Source organism: Anomalospiza imberbis, chromosome 5, assembly GCF_031753505.1.
Source record: "Anomalospiza imberbis isolate Cuckoo-Finch-1a 21T00152 chromosome 5, ASM3175350v1, whole genome shotgun sequence".
NCBI classification, from domain to species: domain Eukaryota; kingdom Metazoa; phylum Chordata; class Aves; order Passeriformes; family Viduidae; genus Anomalospiza; species Anomalospiza imberbis.
Genome location: NC_089685.1, coordinates 35,454,773 through 35,474,185, shown reverse-complemented (window position 1 = coordinate 35,474,185; position 19,413 = coordinate 35,454,773). Strand labels below are relative to the sequence as shown.

The following is a 19,413-nucleotide window of genomic DNA, read 5'->3' as shown; positions in this document are numbered from 1 at the left end:
AAAATAAAGATTCAGTTCTCCAACCAAATAAAGATATAAACAGTGCAGCTTGTGTTCTGGTGATTGTGTTGTCACAAAACTATTTTTAAAGAAAACAAGGAATCATTGAAAATCTTTTCCCTTTAGAACCAGTTATTCTTTTAGCGCTGCTCATAGCAGCAAAGAAAGCCCTTTTATTTAAGACAAATGAATCACATGCAAACAGCATGATCTGCCCATGCTATGTTTTTAACTGAAAAGTATTTACAGAGGGTATTTTCATCCCTCTCTTCTTTCTTTAGTGTTCTTTAGCAGTCTTGTCCAAGGCTAGCACCAACTTTAGTAATGCTCACTATACTGAGGAGTAAATGAGAGTCCCACTCAGCAGTAGAAAATTGATGTGCAATACCATTTGACATGTTTATAGCAGCATTTAATTATTTAATCAATTTAATAACAGAATATTTTAACTACCATAAAAAAAATCACTGGGCATAACCAATTCAGGCTATAAATCAGACATTTTGCTCTCTATTTTCATTCTTCAATTACATTCTGTGAACTAATCGGCAACAGTTGATGGGAATATAGGATGTAGACAGACTATAACAGGTGGAGCAATCAGCTCTTCACAAGAAATTAATTTGTACAGCCACTATTACTCTCTCATACACACAAATTCTGATTTGCACACATAGCCAAGCAAATAGCCCTGAGTATTGCTAATTATGACTAAGCCAAAAGTCATAAACCACATTTCATTATATTCAGGGGAATGATAGCTGTGCTCATTCATTTATCTTTCTATTATCTTTGAAGTTATTTTTGTAATCTTCAGATATACTTACTGATTTTTTCCTGATTTTTTAACAAAATAATTCTTTTGTATCTCAGTATTCATATTGGGTTTATTTGAACTTCATTAAAACTACATTGTTAATTTCTGAATTGAATAAAAAGTATGTCAAAATGTCTAATGATGGTTCTCTTGAGACACGATGAGCCACTTCAGTGCAAAAAGTAATAATGAAATGTTTATAACAATATTCCATCAAGACTAAATTTTTTCCCATCATGTATCCTCATTTCAACCAGCTAAAATTCTTACATTCATTAAAGCAAGAAACTCTGGCCCTGGGAAACACTCTTAGACATTAAGATTATCTCTGTGGGTGGGGTGCAGTCTTTCTGAAGCCCCCAGGTGCCTCTTCGTACTCATAGCACGTCTGCTGCTCGGCCCCTCCAGCAGGAGCTGGTGCCTTGCCCATGGGCTGGACCTCCTCCAGCAAACATCAAAACCTGGCAGACACTGGCCTGTAAGCACTGCTTGAGAGGGCTCAGCAGCTCAGAAAAAAGCCTATTCCAAGGCAAACTGTAATTGAACCTTTTTTCAGAAAGCTGTTAAAATCAGCATACAAAAGATAGCACTGCACGCAAGGTGCCTTGTGCTGTGTTTGCTGTTCCCAGGGACTCACGCTTCCTAATGAGCTGAACTGGGAGTTGAAGGATTGTCTGGGTAATTTAAATTTTAGGGACGACTTGAGGAGCAAAGTGGTTAGTCAAAGAACCTTGTAAGGACTGGTTCCTCAGAACTTCAGCACAAGAATCTGTCAGCCAGCCATTCAGCATGGAATTATATGGGAATGTTTAAATCTCTGTCCTGAATAAAAACTAGATATCTCCTTCATGCAGCACCACTACACTGGAGCAGAGTTGCAGCAGAACCCTTGAGAACATCATAGAAAAGAGCAGATACAAGATGTACATTTGTAGCCCAGACAAAAGGACTGGGAACCACTTGTGGTTTCTAACTTCCACCATCTCTTGGGCCCCTGGCATCCCTTCTCAGCTCAGCCACACTGCACATCTCCATTTATAGAGGGGCTCTCTAACAGAAGGGCTCGATAGGACTTTGGGACATCTGAAGGGACAAAATCCTTTGCACCCTGTGTTTGAATAGTGTCTGGTCCCCTGCATCACCCAAACACATTTTGTCTTGAATTTATCATCACTGTACAAGAAATAAGCAAGCATTTACCTTATAAACAGCTGACTGGATAATAAAAAGCCACATCAGTCATCAGTTTTGTATCTTGTATTTCAGCATATTTCAAATTGTAAGACAGCCAGTTGCCCAGAGACTCTTTATTGAGATTTATCTTTCATTCTACCTGCCATTAAGAAAAAGAAAATGGGAGAATATTCTAATATTCTGTGGGTAGAAAAAAAAGGAATAAACCAGAAGGTGACCAAGACACTTCTGACACAACAGAAGGAACAGGAAACAATACTCAACAGAGCTAAAGAAGAAAAAAGCTCCTTGCCATAGACATGTGTCTATCTGAATTCCCAGCAGAGCAGGGACATATTGCCAGGAAAGTTGTGTCAAGGGGTGCATTCTCTGAAACCTATGCATGTAGGTAGTAGTAACTCACATTCAGCCTAAGGTTTGCTATGCAAGATGCACTTTCTTCCTCTCTCACAAACCTCCCATTTTGGCTGACATTACTGACATTTCCAAAGCAGTCAGAACTACAGATAGAGCCTGGCTGACAGTCAGCTCCAGTTCCAAGAAATACCTTTGTGCTGAGCATGGTCTCCCAGAAGGCCCTTCCAGCAGGGCCTTCTCAACACTGAACATCACTCTCCTATCATTTGGTAGTCAATAGTTCATTGTTCTCCAAAGCATAAAGAGAAGCCCATATGTCTGCTGTTAGGGGGGAAAAAATGACAGAAATCTCTCATAATACCACCCAGATCACATCCATCTTTGTGGCTATGTTCCAATACATGCAGCTTATTTGTTAGGAAGTAATCAGATTTTATAACCAGCTCTATACACAAGTGTTGGAGCACCTATAGCAGAGAACTGCCTCTATTCATTTTATGAGTGTGCAAATACAAAGAAACATATTTGAGACCCGAATTGACAGCAGCTGCAATAAAGGCCTTTTGTTTTCACTTTCAACTGAGCTCAACAGAGCACAGTCAAGGTAACTTACTAAAATAACTATTGCACTTAATTAATAGAAAACAGAATGGCAGCAAGTGATAAATCATCCAGACCCAGGGATACAGAGTGAAGTCTGACATGGCCTCTCTGCTTCACACCATTAAGGTTTTGTCACAGCTTTGGGGGTTAGAGACAGAGATTCAGACTTAGCTGTAAAATAGAAAATACATCTCATTCTTCACATTGTTCCAGTTTAGCCTTTATATTTAACTGTAGATTACCCTTCTCATGCAGAGAGCTTATTATAGTTTTCATTTTCTCTTGTTTTCATATCAATTTTTTCTCACCATTCTGCAATTTAGAGGATGTTCAATGACACAAATCTTAATGACATATATTACACTTCTGTTCCACAACAGTGCATGTTTTTTAAAAACATGAAGTGCCCATTTTGCAGATGCTCCAACAGTTTCATACTTTTATCCCTGCCTCCACTCTGCAGTTATAAAGAACCTTGACTTAACCAAAAGGGATGTCAAAAGATCAGAAAAATCTAGATAAATTCCATCAAAGATCTCTCACAATCTCACTGCTTAATGGAGAGTGGTTATCCACAGCTTCATTGGTACAAGCAAACAGCAGTCAAAGAGCTAAACAAATGTAGAAGAGCAGATGTCAACAGGAGGAATTGCCTCCCAGTTTATCACTGAGGAGCTCTCCAGTGTCAGGATGTCATTGGAGATCGCAGCAGAGCCATGAAGGGAATAAGATGCAGGCAGAAAATCTGCCTTCATAGCTTAACACTCAAGCAGGTCCAGGTGGGAAGGGCTACAGTGTTTTCAATAAGGAGATTAAGGTCTTCACCACTCAACCCAAGTTTTTTCCCTAAACAAGCCTGTGAAAACAAATAGATTAAAATCCCACTGTGCTTTATACCCCAGAGTGAGAGCTTTTCTCAAGCACTCACAAAGCTTTCTGAGAATTTGTAGAAGCCATTTCAGAAAAGATCCTCATTTCACAGGATTCTTTTGAACTGCTGTATGAGTCCAATGCAAAGATTCTACCCAGTGCACGAACAGGAGAGCTGTAGCTACTCTTACTGCTGAGCACCAAGATTAGATCTGGTCACACTGAGAAACTACCCAGAACCAATTCTGAGGTAATCAGATGTTCATTTTTTCTGTTCTTTTACATAGTAGTGGTCACATCTGATGGCTGCGGTTTCTGTTCCTTTACAGAAACTAGAGTTCTCACATAGGTGTGTGCAAAAGGGCCTGGGAGGGAAATATTAGGGGCTTTTGTGAGAAGGAACATGTCATAAAACAACTTCTTATTACAAAGTTAAAATCCTAAACATTGAAATATTTTGTATCCAAAACTAAGAAATAAAAGGCCTTTTCTTCTTCTTATGCCTCTCATAGTGTTCCTTTTTTTCCTTATCTTTTCAATGTAGACTACATGTATTGCTCCCCTTCCCTTATAAGCTCATCAGAATAACTAGATTCACAAGAGACTGATTTATTCCTTCACAGAGGAGATGAGATGCAGTTTTCCCTCTGCTGCACTTAAGAAACCACTTGCAAATGTCACTACTAACATGGAGTATTTTGACTAATAGATTCTACTAGTTCTCTCAGGAATATAAATTTTTTCCCCATTTTTGAGGAAAACTAGTGGACTACATCAGTGGTTCAACCCATGATGTATATAACACTGTGGGGAAAGTGATACAGTGTGCATGGATGGACCAAATGTTCTCCAGAGGCTTGATCTTACCTCTCATGAATGAAAATACAGGATTCCAGCTGTGCTAGCACTGACCAGGTCAAACAGGAGAAATGCTATTTGCTGGTTTGCTGGTTCAGTGGCAGATTTCTCAAGGTATTGCTTAAAGTATGAACAGCTGCCTACACACAGTCACAGCGGGCTTGTCCCTGTTTCTCACTTTTCCTACCTGCCTGCAGCTGTGGATACACAAAGTACAGATTTTTCTGTAACTTTGCACTAACCTTCCTCATTTCATCCAGGCAGTTTCTCCCTTTTATTTATCTTTTCAATTAGTTTTGAGTTGATGAGGCCCATTAGAGGCAATAATTAAGACAGTCTTATTTTAAGGTTACACCAGATACAGGTAACTGAGAGTTTTAGTTCTTTTAAAATGAAATTTAATTCCTCATATTACTACCATTGAAAAAAAATTTGCTATCCCAAATTTTTTCAAATTCCCTTTTTTTTTTTTCTTGTGAAACTACCAAAGGCAAAGACAGGAAAGTGATATACTGTGGTCCACACTCTGCAACAAGATATAAACACTTGATTGTGTCCGACCTACAGTACTATTTTAGGCTTTAATTATATGAGTTGTCCTTGCTCATTAGCCATGTACTACTGAAGTGCAACAAAAATAAGTGATTCATTGCTGACACATGGCATTTCATGAGCAGTCATTAATTAGCAAAGTAGCACTTGGATATAAATTGGTGAAGAGCATCAGCAAATGGAACTTTAATCAGAGATCACCCTTGACCCTCCTCTTCTTGTGCACCTCCATGACATCCAGAGGCTGATCTCCAGGAGAAGCACAGCACAGCCCCCAGCAGCAGGGCACTCCTTGCAAATCATCACCAGTGCTGTGAGCCACCAGCACTCCAGCTGCACCTGTGTTCACATACACCAGCCAGCACCAACACCTGCTGGAATGGGGCAAGCCCACCAAGCAGGAAATTGAGTGTTTTCTTCCTGAAATCAAGAAAAACAGAAATTTGTTCCTAGTCAAGGGCTTGCCTGCTGCATGCAGTACTCTTCTCCTCTCCAATCCTTCTGAAGACTGGCAAACATGTTCATTCAGCATCGATGTATTTGCAATTTTGACATAAAGTGCATTGAGTGCAATGGATAAGAGCAAGCAGAAGGCTCACAGTAAACCACTCTAGGTTCTTTACAAGATACACAAAGCAGGCTCCTCTGCCTAAGTGGGGGTAAAACAGCTCAAACTTTACCCTTTGCATCAGTGGACACAGAAGGGAGGTCACACTGCTTTTGCTGTTGAAGAATGCTGAGACCAGACTGATAACAATCCCAAAGTTAGACACTTTGAGAATGTGAAAAACAATGTATCCTGACAGGAACTTTCACTGGTGAGGATGTGGCAGAAAAAGTTCCTGATAAAGGAACCAACAAGTGATAGTACTGATAACTTATCTAAAGCTGCTGAGCTGATACAGCTGGCCAAGAAACACATGACTGACAGTCAATCACTTCATATAATTAAGGCACAGTCCCACTTTTTAACAGTGGGGACTTTTAGCATACTCCTGCTAGGAGTGCATTTGGAGATTCCTCCATTGAGAGGGGATCCTTTCAATGTTACGCCTCGAGGCTGAGTGAAAGATATTTGGCCACAGTCATTAGTAGTGGTAACATCAATCTCCCTTAATAATTATTTTGCTAGCTTGGAAATTATTGATTTAATAAATAGCATACTATACTTGTACCTATTACTATCTATACTGTAGTAACTTATTTGGACTAAAGTCTTTTTAGTTAAATCATTATTATCATCAATTTAAATAAATAATTGATTTGCCATCCTTAATCCTGCAGGATGAAGTCATATAAAGGCTTGGTTACACCTATATAATCCTTTAGACATAAACCATTGACCAAGTCTGGGACTAGAACTGGATCCAGCCACACACAGACTCCTCTCTGAGAAGAAGTTCAGAAAGCCAGGGGTTCCTTTCTGCACCTCGTGACTCAACAGGAGATTCTCACTGATAATGTTTATCTGAAGCTTCTATGCACATGACAGTATGTAACAGTGTTTTAAAAAGAACAAAGAAATAAAGGTGAAAGTATAAAAGCAAAAGCATGAGAAGAGACCTTTCAATGCCATGGCATTTAACCGTATTTGCTAATACAAATGGACTTCTGTTTGATAAATCTCACTACCGTGGAAATCAATGGAATTAATGATTTGTCAATTCTGCCAGAAGGCTAGGACAAGTCTCTATTCTGTTTTCCAGTCCCAAGAATTGGAAAATCAAACTTTTACAACACCAGAGCTTTGTAGTCCCCTCACAGTTAGTGAAAGAGGAATTTATCCACATGACATTACAAAACTAGAGAATGTAGTTTACTCAAAATAACTACATTTTAAAGGGTTTCAGAGCACTTTGTAAGTTCATGCAGTGATTCAGTGCATTGTGGTAGGGCAACCAGCCTTTGTAGGAATTGTATTTACAAGAGAGATATGAAACCTGTGCTGTTTTCAGCATAGGCTGATTATGTATTCAGGATATATTTGCAGATACCTAAGGCTATCGTGTATTGAACCAGAAGAGTATAAAAATCAAATCTTCTTTCAAATGTTACTGTTATTTTTCTCAGCTGGAACATCAATTTAAAATTTATGGGGAACTGCTTTCTTTTTAAAGTGATGCTGTGAGGAGAAATTTCCACTGGTAGGTGACTGAGAACAATTTATTCATCCTGTTGTAGCTATGCTAAGTTCTGTCATAGATAAAGAGTTATTAAACAAGAGAAGCAGGCAAGCTTCTTCCTGCAATGGTCCTACTCTCTCTGCAGGAACTTATCACATAGAAAACCTCTGGGAGATTTTTAGAGGAGTAGGCATTCTTTTAGAAGAAACTGCAGGTTCCACTAAAACAACAAGAAAACCAGGAGAGATCTCATCATGTGAGTAGGGAATTTTGGTGGTTCCTGCCCTGAGCAGACCTTTAAAGTGTAATTCTGGACTAATAGGGAAGATGTTTACAGATGCCACAGCATATCAAGTCTACCAGTAAATAGTTTTTTATTTGAGAATTCATACTTGTAACATCATGGCTATAAACATAAACAGTGGGATCTAAAGCAGAGACACCTGAAAAGGATCTATGCAGTAAGCACTGGCTCATGGGTTTCAGCAAAGGCAGCCCCAGGTGCAGTTTGGAGAATAGCCAGACTAATCTGACAGGGAGGACCAGGAAAGGTCAGAGGCATGAGGTCCAGCTCCATTAGCTACATCAACTTAGATCCATAGCAAAATTTCGCCATCACAATGAGACGTGGCTCAGCCTGGGGGGATCAGGGGATCAATAAGCAAATGCAAACCCCTTTACCCTCAAACAACCAGTTAAATTCTTTTTCTAAACGTTATCATCACTTGATCCAAGCCTTTCATTTGCTTTCTGAGCCAGAGTGAGGGTGTTTTGAATTCAGTTTCACAGACAGATGCAATGCCATAGCTGCAGACCCTGAATGGCAATAGTAAGACCAAGACCAATGATTTAACAAACACAAAAACACTTCACTTTCTGTGGTTGATAATGAAAAATAAAGGTGATGTTTATAGAGTCGGGCATGGATTCAAATTTGGCTTCCTTGCAGACACCCTTCTTTTCCAAACTGCCTCACAGTACAATTCCTCTTTTACAAATCTGGAGAAAAAACAGGCCTGCATTTCCAACTCTCCAGTATTCCCTACAAAAGCCAAAGCTATATATGAAACACTGGTATGGAACTCTGCTATATTTTTATTCAAAACAAACTGCCTGAGGAGTGAAAGTTAATTGCAACACTTGTGGCAATGATTCATCAAATGGTTGCTATTTACTTCTGTGCAAGAAAAAAAATCTTTTTCTTGTGTGTTATTATCCCTTAAAACTAAATAGCATGCAAGAAAAAGATACTTTTTTTTTCCTCCAACATAATGATCAATCCTGTAAAAACCCAGGGAGGGTTACTATTGAAGTTTCACATTAAATGAAAAGTATACTGTCTTTTGATACAGCCTGAGGCACATTTACCTCACCGTTAAAATGGACCAGGAGTACTATCAGTCAGTAATTATTTAGACAATATAATAAACTGTATAGAATTTAGTAGGCATTAGAATAAGTCAGTTCTAAGTTTTGCACTAAAATTTTAGCAAACAGTTAAGTTCAAACATGTGTCTCTGTGTTTTCTGAAGACATAGGGCAGCCTCTGCAAATTAGTAAGAAATACACTTCATACTCATTACATTTTTGTGTACATACAAAGTTTGTTAGTTTATGAATGTCTCATTTAAAATCATGCTTAGAACACCTCTAAGAACATTTCTACCATTCTAAGAACATTTCTACCATTCTGACAAACAAATCAATTCCAGGCCTTTTAGAGGTATCAACTGACCTACCTAGTTTGTATGGGCTTCTAATACAAGCTGCTAAATTATATCTGTGGCTTGGTTTATGTTCTAGGTATTTCTGTGTCACAAGAAATAGAAGACATTTTATAAAATAAAGACCAGGGAAATTCAGTACCTCAACCTGTAATTGAGGCTAAGCAAATATCACAATTCAAAACTTATTTCTCTGTGAGTTTGTAAGGGTGTTGCTTTAAGGTCATGCAGATCTCTATTTGAGACTCAGATGAGATACCACATGGAAGCTGAGTCCCACACCTGTTCGGTACAGAATTGCTTCACCTACTTTTAAGGCACAAAAGACAGGACACAGGACTGTAAATCTATATTTAGATATATTCTTATATATCTATAGTCTCCTATATTATTATGATTCTTGGAAACTCATTAATGGTTTCAATAAATGTGTTTTATTATCATGTTGTAAACTAGTGTTTGAACACACACATGCTAAACCACAAATACCCTCGTATTCTGTTCTTGTTGGTTGCTGACAATCACAGATGTATATCTAAAGATCTACCAAAGAAATTCACTGCAGCTCCTGCTCCTACTGAAACACCACATGTGACTTTAGGGAACTCATTTACTGCATCTCAGTTATCATGTACTTTTGTGAGACTGAACAGAACATCCCTCCCAGATGCCTGGAGACTACACTCACTCACATGCTGTGTATATTGTGAGTATAATCAAGAAACAGGGAATGGGTAGATTTCAGTATGACAACTTGTCTAACTCTAAACATGACACGTATCTAAGTACCTAAGCCATTGCAGCCACACTCCTGAGGTTTGCTGATCACAAATAGGCAGGTAGACAACAGGCAGACAGAGCAAGTGCACCTGAACAGGCAGATAAACAAATACACTCTTAAGAGCCACAAACAGCTTAAAACAACAACCCCTTAAAAAAACTTTGAAAACTATCACACACATCTTTGTTGAAAAAATGGGCCAAACTCCTTGTACTCTGTCACCATGTCCCCCCACTACTACCTCATGTAGGATGAAATTATATATTAGCTTAGCACTTGACATGTCTCAAACATGGTGAACTCTGCAGCTGCTCAGCCAGAAGACACAACAGGCAGAGGAGGAGACTGAAAGTGTGAAACAAGACAAAAATACAACATGAGCAACAATTGTGACCAGAGCTCTGCCTCTGAAATATTCCATGTCCTTGCATCTGAGCTAACAATGGTGAGTTTCAAAGAGAAAAGCATGGCCACTATGAAATGACATCAGAGTAAACCCCATAGAAAAGAAATATGAGACCAATGCTGATACATCCTAGATATATCTATTTTATTTCTCTGATGGAAAGCTGTATTCCCTGAATGTATCAAGTATTTTCTAACTCTCTTGCAGACAACTGATTTGAATGATACAAAGATCTCAGGGGTATATGTATTATTTCCCTTCTTTATTTTTGATGCATATATCCTTATTTTCATCTGTGATATAGGAACAATTGTTCCAAGAAGGCAGATTTGCCACTAAGTCTCTACATATTTACTAGCCATATCCTAAGAAACTAGCATATATTCCCCCAGTTGCATATTTAAGAGAGATTGAGTATGTATTGATATTCATTGGTCCATTTTAGATTTTTTTGCCTATTTTTATGACATTTCATTGTTAAAAGAAAAAAAAAGATACTACCAGTAAATCATCTGTTACCATTTACATATATATAGCATAGCTGCAGATAAGTCTTCCTTTTCTTTCTGGATTTCAGATTTTATCTTTTTATAACATCTGTACATCCTGAATTCAAAATATAACATGACCTTTATTTTCTTAGTCTGCTCTAATCTCTGGGATAGAACCAATAGCCTTTTTGTTTATAAAAGCCAATTCAGATGTTAATTGAGCTGGATACAGCAATTGGCTGATTCATAAAAGTGAAGTGAACATACAAAGCTCTCAGTCAGACTCATTTTATGAGTTTACAAAGAAAAAAAAAATTGAAAAAATTATACACATCTATTACTGAAACCAGAACTGCACTCATGAAAATGAGTACAATTAACAGATTGGATCCTAGGTTTAAGAAGAGTCCAGATCTAGACCCACCAGACATGACAATCTATCTGGAAGCTCTCACCACTGCCCCACAAAAAGCTGACAGATGCTCATCAGAATCATTACAAAATTTTCTGGCTAATCCCTAACAATTTTAAAACAGATGCTTAAGTCCCTGCTTTAACTCAAGCTCAATCCAACAACTGAGGACATAATAAAACTGGATCAGGTGGGTATTTAAAAGTATAAATCATAAAATGGTATGTCAAAGGGCTGTTTTCCCAGTGATAAGAGAGTAGGAAAATATAATAGTGGATAAATGGTCTGTGTGGGAAGAAGATACAATACATTGTAGCCAGCTTCCCATTGATGTTAAAAATGAAGGGCATTGAATTTAAAGGAGAGGCAGGAAAAATACATCTTACAGGATTTAAATGGCACAGTCCAGAGACCATTTCATTAGCAGTTTTGAATAATATGACACTCATTTTGCCAAAGTTTATGACTAAAAAAAAATCAAAATAATTTATGAAACCATTATTAAAACATTTCAGCTTCTGAAAACTTCTTTTACAGGGTATCTTTTTTTCTTTTATTAGATCATAAATATGTCAATGCAATTTCATTAAAGCTATAATGAAAGACATTACTAGCAACAGTGGGAAATTGATTCATTTGACAGTTTGCAAAACAAGAACTGTCAGTATTCCTCTTGCTTTTCCTAATGACACTTCAGGTATTTGGACTACTATCCCAGAGGAAAAAGCAGATAAAATGAATAAATGGTTTCCCCCTAGTAATGTGAGAGTGTGCTGAATGGCTTTGTGACTGGGTGCTTTCAGGTGTTTGGCACAGTGGAAGGCAACAACCTCTTCTGAAATAAACCAGGTAAGATTCAGGCCCAAAAAGGGGCATAAATACCTGCCTCCTCTCCATGTGGCTGCTCTTCAAGGGGGAGCTCATTTTCAAAGGCACAAGGAGCTCCTGGGTAGAGGAGCTCCACATGGGCAGAGGAAAGAGGGGTTGGTGAGTGACAGAGGACCCAAAAAGGTCAACATGCACCACCAGATCAGCTCCCCAGGGAGGAGAGGTGCTCCCCACCAGAGAGGCAGAGCACCAGGAACTGGGCCTCCAGCGCTGGGTGCTGACAAGGCTCACTAGGGATTTGCCCAGTTTCTTTTTCTCTCTCCCTGAGGTCCCACTGACAGCCATCAGCAGGGACAGGCTATTTGGCACTCTTCATTTCTCACAGGATCGTGGCTTGGTAAGGCAAACTGTAATTTTTCCATCCCTGAATCCAGAAACCACAGGACATGGCAAAAGCAGCACAGAATTGCTAGAAAACATTTTTTAAATAATCTCTACTGAATCCAGTGCATTTTAGGGGTCTTGTTTTGACCAAAACGCTCTTAAAATCTTGACAAACCATCTCCTTTTCAAAATATATTTCTTCTTCCCACTTCCCCTACATCCCAAGGGGAAACCAGTCTAGGATATTAAATGACATGGACTGAAGCTACATTATGGATATAATTTCTCCTACCAGCAGAGAGAAAGTAGAGGAAAAGAGAGGAACACATATTAATTCACAATTCCCTTAGGAGAAATAGCTCCAGTCTCAGCCTCCCCCATATATACTATTACTCCAAGGGTTGCTTTCATTAAAGAATATTCCAAGTGTAAATAAGTAAGTCTGTACTTCCTCAATACTGAAAAAAAGATATTTTAGCTCTGATTTACCTGAATTCTTCTAGCCTCTTCTAACCTAAGGAAAATCAAGCAGGAAAGCAGCAAACACCACCTTTACACTGCACATTTTAATCTTACAATCACTAAATACTTGAAACCTGTCACATCATGAAACACCACAAAAAGGCAAGCAAAATGATAATACTGTGTCACTAGAAATACACAGCTCAAGCTCATGAAGGAAAATATTTTTACAGCTTTTCCTGAAAAATTACACATAATTGGATAGCCCCTATGGTGGAGCTGCCTCTTTGTTGGGACTGAACAAACCACTTGCTGCAAGGAATGACTTAGTGTCTGGCAGTGGGATTAGCAATACCCTCTCTGTGTGTCGTGACTGAGATTGGACACAGCCTTCGTGTTAACACATCTTGTGTTTGAGCTCCTGCAGTCCACATGCAGGCAGTTTTTGTGATGGAATTCATTCAGGTGAAAGCACAGTTTGGGATCGTTTAGGGTTTGCTTTATGAAAGTCCTCTATTACCACTTACTATGAAATATATAGAAATTGCCTCAGTACTGGTCAGATCATTTAAGAATTGACTGTTCTTTTTCCATTAATTTAAAAGTGGAACCATTTTTGGAAGCTTTTCTGGTCACATACAGGCAAGATATTAAATGAAATTGGAGAATATTCCAAAGTGCCAGCAAGGAGGTAACATGAGCACTTAGATTGTGGGAAATATTCAGAATTGTTTGAACACATTGTCGAAACACATATTAGTCCAAAAATACCACCCTCTGCAGCCCAAAATGTGCCAGATGCACATTTCAAGCTTTTGCTTAATCCAAGACAGTCCTCAGAGATCAGTCATCCTGACTACTGGCACACCTGCCCCAGAATGGAGATGCTGGAAGCTGTGTGGTCCCTCAGCTGGAGTCAGTCTGCTGGTGGACTCCCTCAGAGTCCCTTTTGGTGGCAGATGCCAGCAGCGGCTCAGGGAAATTGGCAGCGCTGCCCATTTGTGTTGGAGGTGGCAGTAAAAGTGACAAGAGCATCAGTCTCAGTGAGCTGAAATTCCCTGTCCTGGGAACTTGTCATTTGGCACAAGTTTCAAAATCAGAAAATTGCTTCTACCCCAAAGAATACTCAGATTAAACCCAGAGAGGGAGGGAAGGGGAGGTTATTTCATATTACGGAAGCTTCTCTTTTCAGTTAGCACTTCTCAGGTGTCATAAACATCTCTACAGTACCTGTAGTTTGCAAACACACTCTTTGCTTGGCTCCAAAACTGCTATGCCATCTTTCAGTTCCACCCTGCTCCCCTCCTCCAAGGAATTAATAGCTTTCCAATTCATCTGAATTAATGCGGACACGATGAATTTCAATTAATCAAGACTTCCAAAAATGTATTTTTAACACTTCTGATTGAACAACACAATGAGTAGAAATGGTCGGGAGGACTGACCGAGACCTACTTGGGGAATTTCTCCTGCAAAGGAAATAAATAGAAGGTTGTGAGGTACTTTTGCAGTGCATAATCAGTTTGCAATGTTAGCATCCCCAGACAGAGATATGTGTACAGAGGGTGCTGCAGTTGGGATCATTACTTCTCGCTGGCAAAAGCTGCAGCAGCATCTTTCTGACACCAGTTTCCTGCAAGAGGCCCAGAGGACGGAACAGCAGTAGATTATAAAATTGCTGTGAGTATAAAGTTATTGTCCTCTCTCGAGAGTCTGACCTCCACAAGCAAAAGGTCCTGAAGGTGTAGTTAATAAACTTCAGATCTCAATCCTGCCAGTGAGAATGCTGTCCTGGAAAAGGAGATTTGGATCCTATTTCAACTCCAAGGACCATCCACAGATTTTACATGAAGCAGTCATTGGGTAAAACATGGAAATAGCCAAAAAGCAGAATGACAAGGTGCTGCCAGCCAGGAATCCCCAGAAGTTCTTTCTCTTCCCGGTGCATCTCCCTCCTGCCCTGTAGAGTCTCCACTGTACTATCCTTATTTTAGTACCAGATTGTAGCCTCCTCCACTCTGGAAGGGTCCCTCCTGCTATTGCACTCCGTTGTGCTGGGCTCCTCCAGGAGCAGAATGAGGCACTCACTGTGAATATCCTGAGTCCATAGGAAAAGAATTCTTTTGCAGCCTAAGATTTCAAAACAGCACCTCTTTTTGTAGCAGAGTTAAAGCAAAGCTTTGTAGGCTTTTTGTGGTGCAAGTTCCTCTACTAAGCAGAAAGTGCAGGATGGGTAGGAGCTGGGTCCAAGTCTTTCACCAACAAGCAGAGAAACAAAACCTCCACAACAATATTCCAAATCTGTGATGTCATTTTCCTACATTTGCAAACTGCTCCCACTTCACGGCATTTGAACCACGTCTGTCTTCATAACAGAGACTTCCAATCTTCCACATCAATACATTTAATTGTATCCTGTTCTGGTGTCAGCAAGGACATTGTTTAGAACTGTTATGAAACACATCAGTAAAACATATGCCCATTACATAAATTTCTATGAATGCAGCAGAACTAAAACTGTGCCATTATGCTAATACATTATGCTAATAGAAAACATCTATTTATATGTATATGAATAGATATATGTGTGTGCGAGTAGCTATATTGATACAGTACGTGTACGTGTGAAATCCAGCCTACTGCTTCCAGTAGCAAAATTCCTTGTTGATCCAAATTGCATGGAATTTCATCTTACTTCTAATAAATACATTTACAGGTATCCTAGTTGAGATTTTGAAGACCACTGGGAGGAACTGGCATCCAAATTCCATATGGAATTTCAAAAGTCTTTTCTTTGCTTTAAAAATTTGTGTCTGTCACTGCATAAACCAGTTGTCATATTCAACTCCAGGTTGCTGTCAAATTATTGTTCAGTAGCTGCAAAGAATTTCTTGTGCACATTTGTATGATTTTTACTTATGAACATGTTTTCCCAAGAAGCACAGCTGTGAGTGCAAATGTGCACATCCTGTCCTGACAATTTGGTCCTTATCTTGGACCAGCAATTTAGTCCCTCAAAAAAACCCCATAGCAAACAAACAAAAAAGAATTAAAAAGCCTTTCCTCAGAGTTCCCCTGGAGTAATACCCAAAATATACTGCTGGTTTTATCCCTGATGAAATCTCAAAACAAAACAAGAAAATCCCTTAGATGAACTCCCTGGGCCTGAGCAGATTTAGTTTAATTTGCCACAGTCCTTTGTGGAGCTGCGGTTCCCAGGGAAGCAGCAGGTCTTGATCTTGGCCTCTAACAGATGGCCCCAGCAATGACAGTAATAGTATCTGACATGTGTTGTTCCAATGATCTCCCTAACTCTCGGAGAAGTATGCAAGCGTTACATACCGCGTGCTGCTGCAGATTGCTATTTTTGGCATGCTTCTGCTGGCATATGTTATGATGAACCATTCACAACGTCTTACATTTCCATCATAGAATAAAGGGGAAATAAGAGAGTAGGTCCATAAGCCTATCATTTAACCTTGTTCCCAAGGTAACCTTTCCTTCGCATAAGGATCAGCTCCACCAAAAGCAAAACCTAAACTGCCTTTTGAGGGATTACCTGTAGTGCAGAAGTGGAGTCTAGGGGGTGGAGGACACACAGGTTGATGGAAATATTTATGGCCCAGCTCTTTCAGTGTTTCACAGTGAAATATAATCAGAGTTTTCTACAACACATATTAAATAGTGGCAATCTACAATCTGAATGGCACCTAGTGATTAAGGAGCTGTGAGGAAGGTAACTAGAGGGGACTGAGTGCCCTGTCAAGATGAAGTTTTCCTGCTAATTACAAGGGTAATGAACACGTCCCTTTACAAGCCCAGAGGATTTTCTTAAGGAGCTTGTGATTTTACTGATTGCCAGGTTTAACAAAATAGGATTTAAGACAGGGAAATTCTTTCAGCTCTGAGCAGAAAAACCCAGCTAAAAGAGAAACATGAAGGATTTTCACTGAGTGTAGGTCACTGAAATGTCTTAGCATCATAAACTACTCTTGACTGCTTTTTTCACAAATGAGCTGCTGCCAAATAGAGGACAGACGGCAACAGGGAAACCCATCTCAGCTGCTTTCCTCCTCAATTTGCAGTTACAGCCCCTACCATTTTTCCCCTTAAAAGCACATCTAGCTCCTTATAAAATTATTTATTGTTATTGCCATGTGGGTTATTTATTGAGTCAATGAAGGACAGGCTCCAACATCCCTCCCTTCCCTATTACTCCAGGCCCTTACCTTTCCTTGACTTCAACTGATGCTGCCTCTTCCTCTGCCTTGACTCAGCCTTGCTTAGCTCCATAGCTCCATCTCCCCCTCACAGTCCTGTGCCTTTTTAACCACATCTTATCCAAAGAAGTAGGGACTCTTTTTAGTGCTTCTGAAGGAGTTCTTCAGTGGAGAGGTGTGAAAAAGCTACAGCACAGAGGGAGAGGAGGAAAAAATCATGGGGTTTGGTTGTTAGCCTTAAAAGAAGAAAGACAAACATTTTGCAGCATAGCCTTGAAATTTTCTCCATCATACATCCAGAACAAAGTACCAAAGCTGGAGCACACAAAGTTACAATATTCACACCTCAAGCATTAGAGAAGTGACTAGATTAGAGTTGCCACTTTTATAATTCTGGGTAAAGACCAAGTGAACAGCTTAGAAAAATTGGAAACTAAAAGCAAAGGGTTTCATTCAAGTAGCATAGAGAAGACTGCCTGACTGCCGTGTATTGAAAACCCTCAGGAAAAAGGTGAGGGAAAACCCAGAGGAGAGTGGGGAAGGGGAGGTTTTCTATAGAAGAACCTGGGCAGGGAAGGAGCCACTGTGATGGAGACATGGGCAAATGCAGTCTGCTCTTTGGATACAGGGAAGACAGAGGAATTGAGCCTCCAAGGGGTTGCTGAGGTGTCACTACCAACACCAACATCTCTGGTTAACAGCACTCAGGGTATTCACAGTACTCATTCACACCAGTTTCTGTGATGACTCAAATTACAGCAGCAGAAAGACTGGGACAAGGCAGAAGGACAAGAGACAACCAGCCCAGATTGCAGGAAGGATCATCTCAGCTGGTGCTGGGGAAAGATTTCTACCTTTAACAGCAGAGGAATATGTGAAGGGGATGCTCTGAGGTGAGGTTGTGATGGATGAGCTGGTCAGAGCTCCAGCCCCTGTTTGTTCTGCTGTCACCAGAGGGGCTTAATCCATCAACCACATGCAGAGGATGGCTGTGGGGATGGCTTTCCTTTCCATGGCATTGCTCTTCTTTCCTGTGCTTTCCTACCCTGCATGTCCCTCCAAACCTTTAGATAAAACACCCAGCAATACAAGTGGCACTGATATTGAGTGAAACCAGTTAAGTGAGAGGATGGTACTCCACTGAGATGAATGGTCTGGAAAGGTTCACCCTTTTCTGATAAGGCTGTCTGCAGACTCAGACAACATTATGTTAGAGTATGGGAAGATTATCCTGGCAAACAAAATGGTTAGAAATTCACTTGTTTTAACAGAAGCCTACGTTTGGTGCTCTGTGATGCAGTCATGTCAGCCTTTTTAACTCATCAAATCGCTGATGGACACACTGCAGTTAGAATAACATCCAGAAATTTTAAATTTTTTTAATCAGGGAAAGATAAGTGTCCATGCTAATTCAAATTCCCACTGTACCTCTGGGAGGAACATTCACTCTAAACAGTGATAGTTAAGGTAAAGAAGTAAAACGCAAGTAACTCTGTCCTAACATCAGAATTCATCTTGCTCCCTCCAGTTCTTAATCCACAAAGCCCAAGTTCAGGGCAGAGATTGGTGGCTGCGATCTCCAGCCCAGATACACAGAGCTGGGTTCTCCTCCTGTAGTCAGAAAACCACTTATGCCTCTGGTCAATTCTCTTTCCAGACTGCTACTGTATTTGGAGAAGGAGGGAGATTTTTCCCTGCCTCTGTTTTAAAAAGGAAAGGTCACACATTCCTAATTTTGTGAAATTTGTACTCCTGTTCCAATTAAGTTGTTCATGACTTTCAGGAGACTTGCTAAGGGACATGCCTGACTGTAAGCCCCATTTGAACCTAAGCAAATTCCTAGTCCTAATAATGAGACTCCTGGGTTTTTCCAGAGATTTAGGCATTGGAAAATGCCAGAGTCAAGGCTTGGGACCCTTAGGGAATTCAAACACCTTCAGTGTGTAAATAAGAAAGGAGGTGGCACTTTCCATGCTTTTTGATTTAGGTGTCTGCACTTTGCCATCCTCTGTTTTGACACTGATGACTAAGTTCAGGAAAAGTCCTGTTGAAGAAACAGCTGTTCTCCTACCAATGGGCTGCCACTTTAACTCCTACATGAACAGAAAATTGACAGCCTGATGTCAATGCTTTTGGTATTACGGTTGACAGTAAGTGCTTCCCCATTCCATAATGAGGTTGGAACTTCACTGCCTCATGAAAGCAATGAAAAGGTAAGACTAGGCTGATGGAAGATGAAAATTCATTGGTAGAAGCAATCAAGAAACATTATACAAAATCTTTGAGTAGAAGGAACATTACTTTGGTTTGCAACTGAAAGGCCTGGTTAGC

The 19,413-nt window shown here is 39.8% G+C and overlaps 1 protein-coding gene across 2 annotated transcripts in view; it reads right to left on the bottom strand.

The window, feature by feature from the left end:
- Window positions 1-6,031: 6,031 nt before the first annotated feature.
- TPH2 (tryptophan hydroxylase 2) overlaps window positions 6,032-19,413 on the bottom strand; it is a 78,743-nt gene continuing 65,361 nt past the window's right edge. The window contains exon 10 of one of the 2 annotated variants that reach the window (XM_068190235.1): window positions 6,032-17,268. In XM_068190235.1, coding sequence (XP_068046336.1) covers window positions 17,200-17,268 — 69 coding nt within the window. In that variant the 3' untranslated portion in view covers window positions 6,032-17,199. The remainder of the gene's footprint in view (window positions 17,269-19,413) is intronic. The other variant, XM_068190233.1, reaches the window with a different exon arrangement.